This window comes from Chelonia mydas, chromosome 10 (genome assembly GCF_015237465.2).
Source record: "Chelonia mydas isolate rCheMyd1 chromosome 10, rCheMyd1.pri.v2, whole genome shotgun sequence".
Classification (NCBI taxonomy): Eukaryota; Metazoa; Chordata; order Testudines; family Cheloniidae; genus Chelonia; species Chelonia mydas.
The window spans coordinates 76,738,108-76,752,984 of NC_051250.2; the positions used below are offsets into that span (position 1 = coordinate 76,738,108).

The following is a 14,877-nucleotide window of genomic DNA, read 5'->3' on the forward strand; positions in this document are numbered from 1 at the left end:
AAAAGAGAAATGGAAAAGAAACAGAAGAAAGAAAGGGAAAAGCTTCTACAGCAGAAACGTGACATTGATTCCAAGTTATTTGGGGATCCAGGTACATTTCTGCATATTTTAGTTCAGTATTGGGGAGGTTTTTTTCAAAACAAGTCAGATTAAAATGCAAACACAACTTTGCTTGGAAAAGCTGCTATGTGCTGAAATTACTATGAAGAGCAGGAGACAAGATACACAAGTTCATTCATGCCCTTTCATTATCATGTTCATAGAATTGGAAAATTACTTTATGTAAGAGGAGTATAGTCACAGTATCACAAACTATGATTTCACCAAACCTTACAAGCCAAGCAGGATTAGGCTGAATTTGGTATTTAAATGGAAGACGTCCCACAACATGTTGATATGTTAGTATTGGTGATTCAGCAGGTGTCATTGCTCCTTTTAGTACAGCCCCAATACCAGTGTGTTCCCAGGGAGGGAGGTTGCTACTGGAAGTATTGTCTTTTGTAAGAGTGGAGAAAGTCCTAACCACTTGTAGGCATCAGAAATCCCATAATACTTTTTGTAACAATAATATATTAATTAGCAAATTTAAACAGTAATCACGGAGTGACAAGTGAGATATGGCACCTTTAAGGATCCTAACACTTTTTGATATTGAAGGTCATATCTTGTTGAACAGTTTTCTTATGTATGTGTTTTAACAGATGAGTTTCCTCTTAATCATCTACTGCAACCCTTTAGACAATATTATTTACAAGCTGAGCATTCTGTACCAGCCCTCATCCAGATAAGGTAAGAGCAAACATCTTTAGTTTATTAGTGGTAATGAGGTGGTAGTCTGTCATGTAGAGATTTGTGAAGATAAAATTACATCGTCTGTTGTTTCATTGACCTCCAGAGTATAAAGTTTATACCATGAATTCTCATCAGATCACTTTGATTATAAAATTGGCAGCTCTGTTTGCCTAACTCTGCTTTCAGCTAACATAAATGTATTCCCACCCAAAAAACTTCATTAATATAGAGTTATAATTGCTGAAATATATTTCCTCACAACACCCTGAACATTAAAAAGAAAACAAATAATAAATTAAGGCAACTTTCACACGCAATATTAATCTCAAAGCACTAGCTCACTACAATCATAACATATAATCACACCAACACACTTGTGGTTGCTAAAAACCTCGTTTTCAAGTCAACAATATTACTGCCCTCTGCACACAAAAAAACCTTGTGAATCTTCCTGGAACACTTGACCTGCTTTTACATGGGAGCATGCTTACCTTCTCATAGAAAGTTTAAAATTAAGTTTTACAAACTTTACATTTTATAAAGTGCATAGACTTGCAATATCCAAGCTGCCATGAAACCAGTCTGGAAATGAAGGGTCCGTGTCCTCCTTCTGATCCTAAACTACTGTATAACTATGTACAATGGTGCAACCTATAAAATGAAGGCAGCATACTTACTAGGGTAAAGTACATGATTTAAAAATATATATATATTGATGTCATTTAAATTTAATTCAGGAACATATGCTTTTGACTCTTTAAATATGCTGTAGACTTCAGCATAAAGTGTAGTGAATCTCCATATATAATTGCTAGAAACTTGCATGCTCACTCATGCTCATTTCATGTTGGTTTAAAAATGTATCTTCAAGTTTTTGCTTTGAAGAATGTAATTCAGAAGTACATTTTATAACGTTTGTATATGAAACAGTATGTAAAAAGAACATGTATGTGAATGTATTTTGTTAAGGTGTGTGAGATGGAACAGAACCAATGCCTATCTTAATCTTTTTTTCTATTAAAGGCATGAATGGGATCAGTATCTGGTACCAGCTGATCATCCTGAAGGAAGCTGCATCCCTCCAGGATGGGTCCTTCCAAGTCTCCCTACCAGTGACACTTGGGCCACTGCTGTTAGATAATTTTATAAGAAGTCAGTCTGAAGTGGTAGGAATTTCACATATAGGTAGGTAGGTCCCAAGTTTTCCTTGAAATCTACACCACCACTTCATTTTTTTAATTGTAAAGCATGTGGCAAGATACTGGAATTGGAATTTCCTGAAGAAAAACGATAAGGAAAAAATGTTTTCCACCTCCTGGATTAACAGATAAATATCCAAGTGTAAAAGACAGTATAAGCCATGTTTGTTGTTAATGTTGTGGTGCTATAGAATTAACAGTTCTGTTATGGGCCTTTATTTAACTAGCCTTTGGATTTGAGTGAGTTTGTTTACAATTTGAGGGCATTGTAAGTGGGCTGATACTTTTGCAGAGCATGTGTGTGCAATCAAAATGCTCACGTTGGACATCAGGTTTAGCTGTTTCCCTAGCATGTAAGCTTTCAGTTCAGCAGTCATCTCTTCTCTCTGAACTCTTCTGGTTGTAGAGATAGTGAATGACTATCGCCAAAAGAGGTGAATTTCCATAGAAAACTAGTGTTGAAACAAATTTCTATTCCAAAAGTAGTATCAAAGTCAGTGAACACTCTCGATCTAAGGTTTGACCCTGAAGTTCCAGATCTCTTTTTAAAACAAAAAACAAACAAAAAAATAGTCAACACCACATAATTATAGAAGTGTAGACATTTCTAAGAGTCACTGTGGTCAACCTGAGTTCTAGTCTTCACTCTACCACTGGCTTGCTTTGTGGCCTTTGGCAGTCAATAAGCTCTTTTTGTCTATTTAAGCAAACTGCAAAATTATGAATAATTTCCTACCTCACAAAGATTAATGTTGTATAGTGAGTTTAAAATGCTAAGTATTACTTATATTGATATGCCGTTTAGCCATTATACATCAAACGTAGCTCACAAATTTAAGATTATTTTCCTAAATAAAAAGTGTGGGCTCCACAGATGGCCTCTTTCTTTCAGCCAGATTAGTAGCCAGCTTTTGGGTATTATACATGCAGTAATAATGCATGCAGCTTTAAAAATCTAGCTCTTTGATTATCTCCTGTTCAAAATCAGTTATTTTTGCTTAATGAAGGGCTTAAAGTCTTGTTTTCAGTTTTGTTATAAGAATGAAAAGGTTTTTCCCCCTCTGGATAGTCATGTGTTGCACTGTGTCCAAGAGACGCTTTGCTTATAAAACCTGAAATTTTGTATGTGCTCAATCTCCTATAGACTAGACACTCGAGCCTAATATTCATGTGATACCTGTTCCATTGACATTGTATTTGGGTATGGTGCTAATAGAAGTATCTTGGCAATCCATAATTGTATCATCATGCTCAAAAAGGTAGACTAGCCATTTCACTGTATATAGCTTGATAAATAAGCCTACTAGAAAAAAAAAATGTAATAAAAGCTGAAGTCTAATTTATTGTAATTGTTCTTGCTAGTTACTTGCTTTCTTTGTAAGTAGATACTATTTGTAAAATATAATTTGATCAAAAATACAACTCTCATTTTGTAAGTGCATTTTATACTTTAAAGAAATAAAAAATAATGGAAACTGTCATAAATACCTGTTCTCTGAGGGGGAAATTTTCCATGGTCCAGAGGACCAGCACAAGCCTTTGCATCACTTAATCTCCATAGTATGGGGAGAGCCCTGGCAGAGTAGACATACAGGCAAACATCCACAGCTCTTTTCCCTAAGCACTACAGAAGGTTCTGTTTTGCAACTGTTTTGTGTACAGGCCAATATATAGGACAGTGATGGGGGCATGGAATGGGATCCGTGTTTATGCAGGTTCTAGTTCTACCTACCAGATCTATGCAAGTGATTCGGAGTTGCAGTTGCTATTCCAGCCCATTGGCTTCAACCCTGCATCTTGGCCCCAACGCGAGGGAGTGGATTTAATCTTTCCAACTCACTTACACATCAACTGTATAGAAAGTATCTACTCAGACTCCATGTGATGAAATTCATTTCACCCTAAAACTGCATCAGGAAATCAGCATATGGTTGATTAAAATATAGTGGCATATTCAACACCATTTATGTTGTGGCTTTACAAGTAAATGTAAATGTTCATAATTTTTAACTGAAACTTGTGCCCAGAGTTGAGATCTGTCAGTATGGGCCCACTGAGAATTACTTACTTGAAAGGGTTAAAATGAGAGTGTGACTCTTTTTTGCCAGAGAGAATGCAGCAATTGTTGCTTCCATGTGTATTACCTTAAACACCATATGATCTATATCATAAAGTAATTAAAGGGAATGCCAGGGTTTCTGGTTTACGAAAGGGGGGGAAAAAAATTTGCTCTTTTTAGCTTCCTGTTACATAGGAAATCTTTACCCTAGAATTTTATTTGCTCTAAAACAGTGGTTCTCAAACTTTTTTTTTTTGCAGACCACTTGAAAATTGCTGAGGGTCTTGGCGGACCACTTAATGATCTTTCCAAATGTTTGTACCGTTAGCTAACTATTGTAAAGCTCTTTGGATAAAAGCACTATATTAAAAAAAAAATCTAATTTTTTTTTGTTCTACAAATAAAAGCACACAACTCATAGTCTTACCTTTCTAATGCAATGGATGTGCCCTCTCTTCCCCACCACAGCAGCCCCTGAGCTAGGGCTGGGAAGGAGGGGGGATCTCTCCCCCGCCACAGAGCTGAGGCTGGGAAGGAGGGCCGTCTCTCCCTGGCAGCCACAGCTCTGGAGCTGGGGAAAGTCACCTCTTTCTCTGGCCGCCGCAGCCCTGCAGATCCCAAATTCCCTCCACCCCCTCTTCTAACTCCACTGATCCCTCACACCTACCCCCTGTTCCTCCCAAGGCCACCCCCTCACCTTACATGTGTGTCTTCTCCAGGGTCCACGCACCTAATTAGCGGAACCACGCCTGCGCAGCTCCTCTAATTAGGTGGACGGCCCTTTGTTCTCTTGTGTGCAGCCGTCCAGGCGTACACCTTAGAGGGAATTATCCGCGGACCACCTGAGTGGAGCTCACGGACCACAGTTTGAGAACCTCTGCTCTAAAACAAAACTTCAGTTCTATAAAATCAGTGGCAGCAGCGCCCTCAATTTATAAAAGGTAATGAGTGACCAGAGGATGTTCAGCATAAGTGGTTAGGCTCCTTATTGTGTCAGAGGAGATGGTGATGCAGGCTAACTGATTAGACAGCTATAATCTAAAACTGTAGAAATGTAACTCAGACACCTGACTTTGTGTGTGCAAGCATTTAAAGAATTGAGCAGTGGATAAACAGCTAGTGTATGTAAAACAGCGCAAGTTTCTCTACTTCATGGGAAAAGCTGTATGATTTCTTTTTAAGGTACGCATAACTTTATACTTCTATCTTGTTTATAAACATAAAATTTAAAATGCCAGTTGATGTACTATAGAGCAAAATATACTCCAGTTATGTAGTTTTAATATAGTTCGTATAGTCGTCTGTTCCTTTTCCTTGTTAAAATATTTTGATTTTCAAATGAAGAACATGTGTTTTGATGTTTGAGCTACCAACTGAAGAGGAACTCTTAAAATATTGTGCCACTTAGTAACTATTATATCCAAGTTTGTGGTTTGATTCTAAAAGAATGTCTTCAAATAAACACTCATCTGATGAAACCTATGAACTGAGCTGAGTCCAGAAAGGCGTTTTCCTGCTACCTTGTGAGGTTTAGAAAAATACTGTGGCTCAAAAGAAGGTTGATTATAAATTTCCATGGCTCCTTTGGCTCCAATTCCATGTTTGGTCGCAATACAATTTCAATTTTGTATAGTTGTAAGACATTCTGTCCACTCCTGTACTAAGTGTCATCTTTTTTTAATTGACTTGATGTGTATTAATCAATCTGTCAACCTGGATCCTCTAGTGTGAAACTGACTAAGAGTGATGTGAAGATGTCACTGGATGAATGAGTTCAGAATACTTGTTACAAGTGTGTTTTGGTATAAACTAGTATTTACTGGTAACTCTGCTTTTATTTTTTAGGCAGGCAGGTTTCCCTGTAATCTTAAAAGTGGAAGCCTCAGTTATATTTATTTTTTATAGTATATCATAATGGTCCATTTGGCATTATAATCCAAGCTATGAACCTCTGAAAATATTTGTAGTGCTGACAGACCATTATCTAGTGTGTCTCTAGTAGTCACCACTTCTTAGGTCTGATGTACACACAGTTTTTGTACCAGTATAATTATTTAATGGGGGGGCGGATTTTTTTTAATCAAAATCGTGAAACCAGTACAACTCCTGCTGTGGATACAGTTCTACCAGTATATTTCATTCTCCTTGTATGGGAATGACCATACTGGTATAAAGCACTTTTATATGTGTATGACTGTATGATACTAGGGGGATTGTACTGCTTTAACTATAGTTAAAGTGGATTAACTTTTGTGTATAGACAAGCCCATGTTTTGGCAAATCCAGTATAGCAAATATTTCAGACAGATGTCGGAACACCAATTGTTATGTTCACAGTGGCTTTAGGGATTGCATTAACCCTCTTCATTTAATCCATAAAAGTGACTTTTAAAAATCTTTCTTTTTTTCCCATATACATACCTGACTGCCATTGACAATAATGGAAGTTGCACCTATTTTGAGAGAGAGACTCTGTTTATTATTTAACCCTACAGGAACATCCTTCTCTTCCTGCAGTATGCAATGTCTGCAAGATAATATTAACTACATAAGGGTGGACTCTTAAGTATGTGTAGTCCTGGTAACTGAAAGAGCAATGCTTCACAATCATTTCTTTTCAGATACAGTTTGGCTATGTTTTTCCGTGACACTTACGCAAGCTGTAGCTTATGCTGAACCTCTCTTAAGCATGGAGCAGATGGTCTATGCCTGTGTAGGATTCCAACTTGTTGCACGTGAAATGTATTAATGAAAATACACGTGCAGCATTGCAAAGCTGGTTACTGTCCATCTGGCTACAACTACAGCCCTGGATGCACATAATCCTTGTATTAACAATCCAAATAACAACCCTTCTGTAATGTTAATATAAACTGGGTATGTTAATTAGGTCAGTTGCACCTAGGAATTGTGCATAGGAACATTGATATTTTAGTCTAGTAACAGCAGTATTTAAATTTGTTTCCTAATGAATGGAAGTCTGGCTGTGAGTTGATTAGGTGCCTCTTCCTTGTGAGATCCACATTGTTCATAGGTGCTGCTAAATCCTCTTTGTATAAATTCTGCTTCTTTTTTGATGTACTTATCCTCACTAATGAACAAACCTTCCCTCTTATTTGAAAAAATTATGGGCAGAACAGTTTTGTGAAAATTGACATGATTCCAGCTACTTTTTATTTTTTCAGAAAGATTATAAGCAACTGCTGTGTAGGGATTTTTTTTTGTAATAAGTACAGATTTTAGATTCCAAGTCTTGTTAGAAGTCTTGCTATCAAGACTTGCCAGTTAACATTATGCAAAACGTTATCAGCCCATCATAGATAAGAAATTAGGGAACTGGGATTCTTCATCTGCCTATGCAACAGAATCTTTATTTTTCACTTAACTGAGTCATTCATAGCCTAAATCTATTGGCACTATTTGTAGGAATACTTTCCGTGCCACTAATCCCAGTTCACCAGATTCCGCCCTTCTCTCCCTGCCATTCCAACCCCAAAAAACCTTTACCACGCTAAACATTATTTGATTTCTTTGTAAAGTTTATCTAGATAATATAATAGCAACATCCCTCTAACAAGAAGTGTGGTTGTTATCTCAGCCCTCACAATAGCAAGGTCTGGAAAACAATGTGGGCAAAACCTCCCAAATGAAGGGCTCCAAAAAATGACCAGTATGGCGCAGAGAGATTTTAAATCACGTAGAAATAAACTGTATGGGCTGACCCTCATTATTCTGCTTTTTTTTAATTTAAATAACTCATAGGAATAAATGTGAGTGTGCTACATTTGAGTCAGGGGCGGGTGTTTCTCCCCATGAGGCATAGCTGGAGAAAGGGATGCGTGTGCGCCCAATAGTAATGTCAGCAATTCTCTCCTCTTTCCAGTAATCTCATCTGGATTTGTGTGCGTCGGTTAAGACGCCCCAGTGCCATCTCAGCAGTCACCTTTCACCCGCTCTTTAAACCCCTAGCGGGCCAGCCATGTGCAGGAAAGCCCCTGGGATTGTGCTGCGGAGCTCTGACCTTGCTGCTGGGTCATGTCAACTGGGCTAGGAGGACATCTATTTGTGCTTCCACTCTACTGTTCCCTGGCCACTGGCCTACCAGTCCGTGGTTAAAACTACCTACCCCTCCCCACAACCCAGGGTCATCCTTAAACTGCATAAAGGGTGGAGAGGCTGAGCAGTGGCTTCCTGAGATGCCATTTTAGCCTCCATCTCCACCCAGTTGGTCCCGTCCCTGTTCTCCGCTTTCTGGTTGGGAGAGGGAATGGAAGGAAGAATGGTGGGTGGGTGGATGGATGACGTGAGGAGGTATGTGGCAGTTGAGAATAGACTGGGAATAGTGAGGGAACGAAGAAAGAGAAGTGGATGGAGAGTATTGAAAATATATGGGGAATTAAGCTTGAACATAGTGGTGGATGGAAGTGGAGAATGAATGAGTCTTGATCATGCGGCAAGTGCAGCTGAAGTCTAGGTGACTTTTAGTGACTATATGCCACTTGTTCAAGTTATCATCACTTACCATAGGTATCAAAACAGAACACTTGATCAGTGGATAGACGAGAGGACTGTTGGCTGTCAAAGATTTGGAAAGCCATTTAAACTAACAAACTGAAAGTTCACATATGCAAATGATCAAATGAGTTGCAGTTACAGGCTCTTCTCTGGAAAGAGGATAAAAGAATAATTGCATGCTGCTTCTTCATAAGAACTTCTTTTGAGGTTAGAAATATAGGGCCAAGAAGGTAGATCAGCTGGCTCCAGGCACATTCTGGATGTGTATAGATGTGCACTGCGTTGGAACTTAGAAAGTCTGTTTAGCAGAGTGCAAACTGGCAAATGGAAAAAAACCTGTCTCCTTTAATTATCCATGGCAAGAGCTTAGTTGTCAGTTCCTCAGCGAGCATAAGGTGTGTGTGTGTGTGTGAGTGGACAGACCTGATTCCGCACAAGAACAGTATGTCACTAATGTAGAGTTGAGCACTGACCATATGTGGGTCATAGGTCAGGCATGTCCACATGTGCAGCAAAATTACAGGGCGTAAGATCAACAGTCTGAGCTCTGTGAGTGAAGTGAAGAAACTGTGTTCACACATTCATTCAATATGAATCACATTTGGGTTCTGCAACAGTTTCTATCATCCAAAACCTGAACCCTGGAAATTTGGCCCCTATTCTGTGTACATCGCAAATTCCTTCATCTAATAATAAAGTTTAGCCCTTTATGTAAATATTTCTAGTATCTGACACCAAATACAGTTCTTAAGATTTTCAGTGTTATTCATAGTGGACACTGCTCTTCTACTTTACCAGAATCGGCTGCATACAGTGCTTTTCACTTCTCTCTAAACTATGTTCAAAAGCTAAATTATTTTTATTCACAGTCATTAAAAAATATCTACTTTGCCTCTCCTTTCATGTCTTTTTAAGGATGGGGCATGTGAAATGCTATTACCCTACTGTTTCACATTAAATTTACTGAGACTTCTTTTTATTCACTCATTTTCTGTTAGATTGCAAAATATCAAGAGACAATATGAGCTGTCTGGATGACGTACCTTTTAAAATGTCCAAGAGCTTTGAAGATGACTCTGCGGAAGGCACCAACTTAATCAGTTTAGCCGACTTTGATATTCCTGATTGCACTGAGATCCTAATGTGCACAATGGTAGGTTAGTCTCTGTTCTTAGAGCCTTTGTTAATTTTGATCTCATATTAATATCCATGATATTAAGAGTAGCATAGTATTTTTTCCCACTGAAAAGGAAAAAAAATCCTTGAAATATTTCTTTCCTGGACTAAACACACCTGTTTTTGCAGTCTCATACAAGGCCAAAGATTGGTAGAGCAAAGCCCAGATCCTGCTTTGGCCTGTGCCCCAGGACCTGAAAGGGAATTTTGGCCAGCCAAAACTACCCACGCTGGCTAGGACATATGCTGCAGTGTGGTGTATTCTGACAGACTTAGACCCTGTTCACATTACAGTTGAACATTGTGTTTAAATGCACACATTGGTTGCTAGAACAGTTTTGTCCGTCATAGGAAACTACTGTGGATTTTCCCCATTGGCTGGCTGTAGTACTTTTTTATCACTGTCATTTTGGTTGTTGTTATTCCAGAACCCACTAGGGCAGATTTCCTAGGTTACAGTTGTTGCTAGCACAGTTTCAACCATAGGATGGACAGGATTTTAATTGGAGTCCTCTGTAAAAAGAACTGCTTTGGTTTCAGAGATGTTCCACAAGTTCTCACCAATAGGCGGAGTCATTGCACTTTATTCTTGGCAAGCCTGTCTTATGTAGGACTCTTCGTAACAGAGATTGATGCTGTTTACTCTTGCCTGGAGGAGCTGCAAAGTTTTAAAAACCACGTCGCACTTCTTCACTAGTTCATTGTTGCTCAGCTCTGCTTTGCTCCCTATTTTAAATATCTCCAATATGCTAAGAATAGTTTTCTGAAGGAGATTGTTGCATCTGTGCCTTATGCACCATGTGTAAAACTGGTAATTGACGACTGAGAGGTGTGCAGTCTCCTGATTTTCACGTTTGTGTTTGCACAGGCATACCAGTTGCCTCCTTCTCTCAAATTCTGACCTTCATATTTTGCTTTGGAAAAAAACAATATTATTCTTCACTTGAATTTGATAAAAGCTGCAAGATTGGATCTAAAAATCTTTCCTCAAAGTTTGGTGTGTTTTCGCTCTGGGGATTTGGTTCAGGTCTATCTCCAGTCGTAACTCTAGCAAGTACTGGGCCTTATTGTATGTAAGTGGTAAAAACAGAACTTGTGGTCTGTCTGTGGGGTATATTTGTCTGACAGCCCATGAGAGTTCTAGTCTGGCGAGCTCCAGGGCATGATATAAGATTTATTTGCTCAATCAGGTCTTTAGACTTACATCACAAATATATTTACATTTTAAAACAAAGTATATGAAAACAGTACCTCTTCTACTTCTATGCCAACACCCTCAGTCCACAGTTCTGTGTTTCTCCTTCCCCAGTACTGTAGGTGACAAAATACTTAAAACAAAGCATAAGGTTTTGATTGTGAGCTCAACTCTGGAAGCTATTTGGTTTCTAAGCATTACTCAAAGATTAAAAAAAACAAAACGAAGTTCCAGTGTGAATTTATTTGAGTTGGATGTAATTATTTCTGAGAGGCGGATACAGGTCTATGTTCAGGATTACAGATACTGGGGCAGACTATGGATATTGGCATAACTCCCTTGCCTGAGATGGAGCTCTGCTGATTTACACCAGCAGAGGATGTGGCCCATTGTGTCCAGTCCTGCACCCCTTAATCTTGCAACTAGTTCTATTGTGAGCATTACTCAGGTGAGTAAGAGTGAAGGTTTGAACCCATAAAAGTCTTTTAACTGACATCACTTCAGGTTGTTTTTTTTTAAATACTGAATTATTCTGCTTACTGCTATTTTTCAGCATGATTTCTCATTAGAAAGAAAGGTGCTTTACTGGATTGAGGCTGCTTCTGGGCAAGAAACTCCTTGGTATGGAGTTACTACTGATGCTGTGCCAACAGCTCCACCTTGCTGGCTGCTTTTGGTTGATCCTAAAGAAAACTATGTCATCAATACACAGAATGAGGAGAGAGCTGGTGGGAAAGCAAAGGATGGTGTGACACACACAACCTCTGTTCGTAGATGTGTAAGCCTAAGTGCTGCTGATGTGAAATATGGCCCCTCCACAGCCAGAGGTACACCATCTGAGACGGAAAGTGAGGACTGGTACTCTGAAGAGAATGAGTATTCTGAGGACGATGAGTATTCCTCAACTACTGGTGAAGAAAGCAACAAAGAAGAAGAAAACATTTTGGATAACAAATTTGTTGAAAGCGCCATGCCTCAGCATTCCAGAGTTCACCAGTTTAGACCAAGGACTTCTCCGGTATTGTTAGATCCATCTTCTGAAAACTGCTGCCATGAGCCAGTTACCGCAAATCTGATCAAGCAGAGAAGATCCATGATTTTATTTAATAATATGAAGAATGAGTTGGAAGAAGCCAAAAAGAAGTTAGCTGCTTTAGTGCATCCTTTAAATAGAACATCTGTTGAAAGGAAACTGGCTCCAAGACTGGTTTCTCTCTACCAGCGCTCTCGAAGTAGCAGAAATCTTAGATACGGACCTGCCTCGGATGTATCCTTGATGGGAACTTTAACCCCAACACCTCCACCTACCCCTTGCTGCAGTCCCAGGACACCTTCTGCTGCTAGATCAATACCTCCAATAAGAAACCATAAACCCACAGTTGCGGTAAGATACGGCTTTTTGATACTGTGTACCTTTGTCAGTGCTACCGGTAGTAGTCACACAGCCCCATGTAAAGTGGGGTGAGAGAGAAAGAAGACAATGCAAGCTATATAGCAGTATTTCCCAAACTTAGGAGCTGAGGAAATCATAGGCATTTGGCCTTCGTTATATGTTGAGGCTGAAAACACTGAAAAAATTAATTGAGGAAAGTTGAGTAGTGGTTGGGGGACAGGTTTTCACGAGAGCTGGTCTAAACTTTTTGCTGAAAATTTTTTTCAATGAAAAAAATGCCTTTTGGGTGACATTTTTGTGAGACGGTTTCCATTTTCATCAAAGAACTACAACCATTTCGATTATTGCCAACTGGCAACGAAAAAACAGTTTTCAACAACGGAAATTTTTTTTGGTTTTCAATGAAAACCTGAAACTGTAAACAATTTTTGTTTCTTTGACATTTTTGGCAGGAAATAAAATACATTTCGCAACCATCTCTTGTTGTATCCCACACACAGCTGCCTCCTCAGTTCGCTCTTTTGGCAGTTTCAGAAGGGATGCCATGGATTGAATGAACACGAAGACTAAACTACTTTCTCACCCCTAAGGTGCAGCTCAGGGTGGAAGTACTACACTATAACTGTCTCTCTTGTCCCTGTTTCGTCGGTAGAAAGACCTCAGCTTTCACTGCTGCCAATTCTGGCACCTCTTACTTGCACAAAATTCACTTTTAAAAAGTCTAAACGGGAAAGAAATAATTGAACTAGTTCCATAGTTACATTATAATGTCTGATCATGTCACCATAGAGTAAGTACCACAAAATGACAGAATGAATGTTGCAGTTTCTGTCATCTTAAATTTTCAAATTCTATCATAACTACTTGAGAGATGTCAGACTTTTGTTACTTAAAAGCCACAGGTACAGTGACCAAATAAATGAAAGGCAACCTCAAGTTATATTTACATGCATGAGATTTAGAGAGAGTAATTATGGGGTGGTTATATGCCTATGCGTACTCTGTAAACTAAACCATTGTTAAATTTAATTACTTATCCATCATCCCAATCTATTCAGCTATCATACATCATTCTGTATTCCGTAAGCCCCTAAACGGGGTGAGCACTTCTCAGCATGAGACATTTTCTAGGATCTCAGATGGCTTTGTCTTTCTCTCTTGCTTATGGTTTTATATCTTTATACACACAACACACTCTTAAATAGGAGATCAAGTGTTTAGACGGTCACTTTTTTTAAGTCTTCGCGACCTATCATCTCCTTCATATTATAATCGTTTCCTGCTTGGCCAACCAACAACAAGTAAAGAGCTTATTGGAGTTAGGAACAGGATTCCCTGAGAATTAGAAGCTGGATGTGATCAGTTTACCATATCAGCATCCTTTGATCTGTATTTGAATCCATGCCTAGACTTAATTAAGTCTAGTCTCATTTGAAGGGAGAGCCTGCGGACAAATTGTTGTAGCTGTCCCCACATAATAACTAGATTGGGTTCTTTTGTTTGTTTTTATTTTTAGAGTGCACAGCTTAAAGTTTTCCCAAATTTCCAGTGTGCAGACATTGTCATCTCGGTCTGTTCAGCGTTTCCCTGGAAACATAAATTTTGATCTCAGTAAGGTCATTTGAAGTTAACTTTAGAATATGTTTGAACAGGATATATAACACACAAATTCACATGCATGATAGCTAACCTGTACTGTAATCATTTATTTATACGCTCTCATACAGAACCAGAAGGGAATTGTTCCATTTATTGGAATTTTCCTCTGGTTGCCCTGTCTAATGAAATTATGTTAAATGACAAATGCCAAAATGATGCTTTTGAACATCCACAATTACCTTGTTGTTCTAGAAGAGGAGAAAAAGTATTCTTTTAATTGTTCCACATAGTACTAAATGCTAGTATCTTGTAAATGAATGTGTCTTAATTAGCGAACATAAAGTATTGTGTTTATTTTTCAGTCCCTCAGCCCCTATTCCTGTCTTCCACCCCCTTCTGGGGCTCTGCGACATCCAAGTTCCCACAGAACTCATCCAGATTCAACAGCTGACCTCCTCTCGGCATTAAGCCAAGAGGAACGTGACCTTATTGAGCCAGTTATAGCCTTGGGTTATCCGATACGCAGAGCAATCCTCGCCCTTCAGAAGACTGGAAGACAAAGTTTAGGTCAGGTTAGTGGAGCCAGTATTGCTTTACTTAAATGGTATGGAAAATACTTGATAAAGAACAATCATGTAAGAAGCTTCTTAGTGCAATATCATCTGGTAACTAGCCAAGTCTTAAAAGAGATGCCCAGTTCTGCTTTTGGGAAACTGTAGTAGTTTATCATACGTCCTAATAAGAACTGAAGTAATTCAGGATTTTTGCCTTAGATCTTCAGTTTTTAAGTAATAAAATTGGCTTGCATTATGTTCAGCCACATTCCCATAGGCAATACTAGTTGCTGTTTTACTATTTTATAGTGTTCTATTTATTATATAGAACCAAAAACCTACATCGGTGACCTAAAGCACAGTGTTATTTCGAAGTGAAGATTTCTTGTGTTCAT

The 14,877-nt window shown here is 38.7% G+C and overlaps 1 protein-coding gene across 4 annotated transcripts in view; it reads left to right on the plus strand.

Annotated features, from left to right (window-relative positions):
- The first annotated feature begins 26 nt into the window (after positions 1-26).
- Positions 27-14,877, plus strand: part of UBAP1L (ubiquitin associated protein 1 like) — a 41,664-nt gene continuing 26,813 nt past the window's right edge. For 2 of the 4 annotated variants that reach the window (XM_043523221.1, XM_043523220.1), the window contains exons 1-6: positions 27-91; positions 702-789; positions 1,816-1,977; positions 9,564-9,718; positions 11,490-12,320; positions 14,291-14,500. In XM_043523221.1, the coding sequence (XP_043379156.1) occupies positions 1,818-1,977; positions 9,564-9,718; positions 11,490-12,320; positions 14,291-14,500 (1,356 nt within the window). In that variant the 5' untranslated portion in view covers positions 27-91; positions 702-789; positions 1,816-1,817. Of the gene's footprint in view, positions 92-701; positions 790-1,815; positions 1,978-9,563; positions 9,719-11,209; positions 11,385-11,489; positions 12,321-14,290; positions 14,501-14,877 lie in introns of those variants that run through there. The other 2 variants (XM_037910517.2, XM_037910518.2) reach the window with 2 other exon arrangements.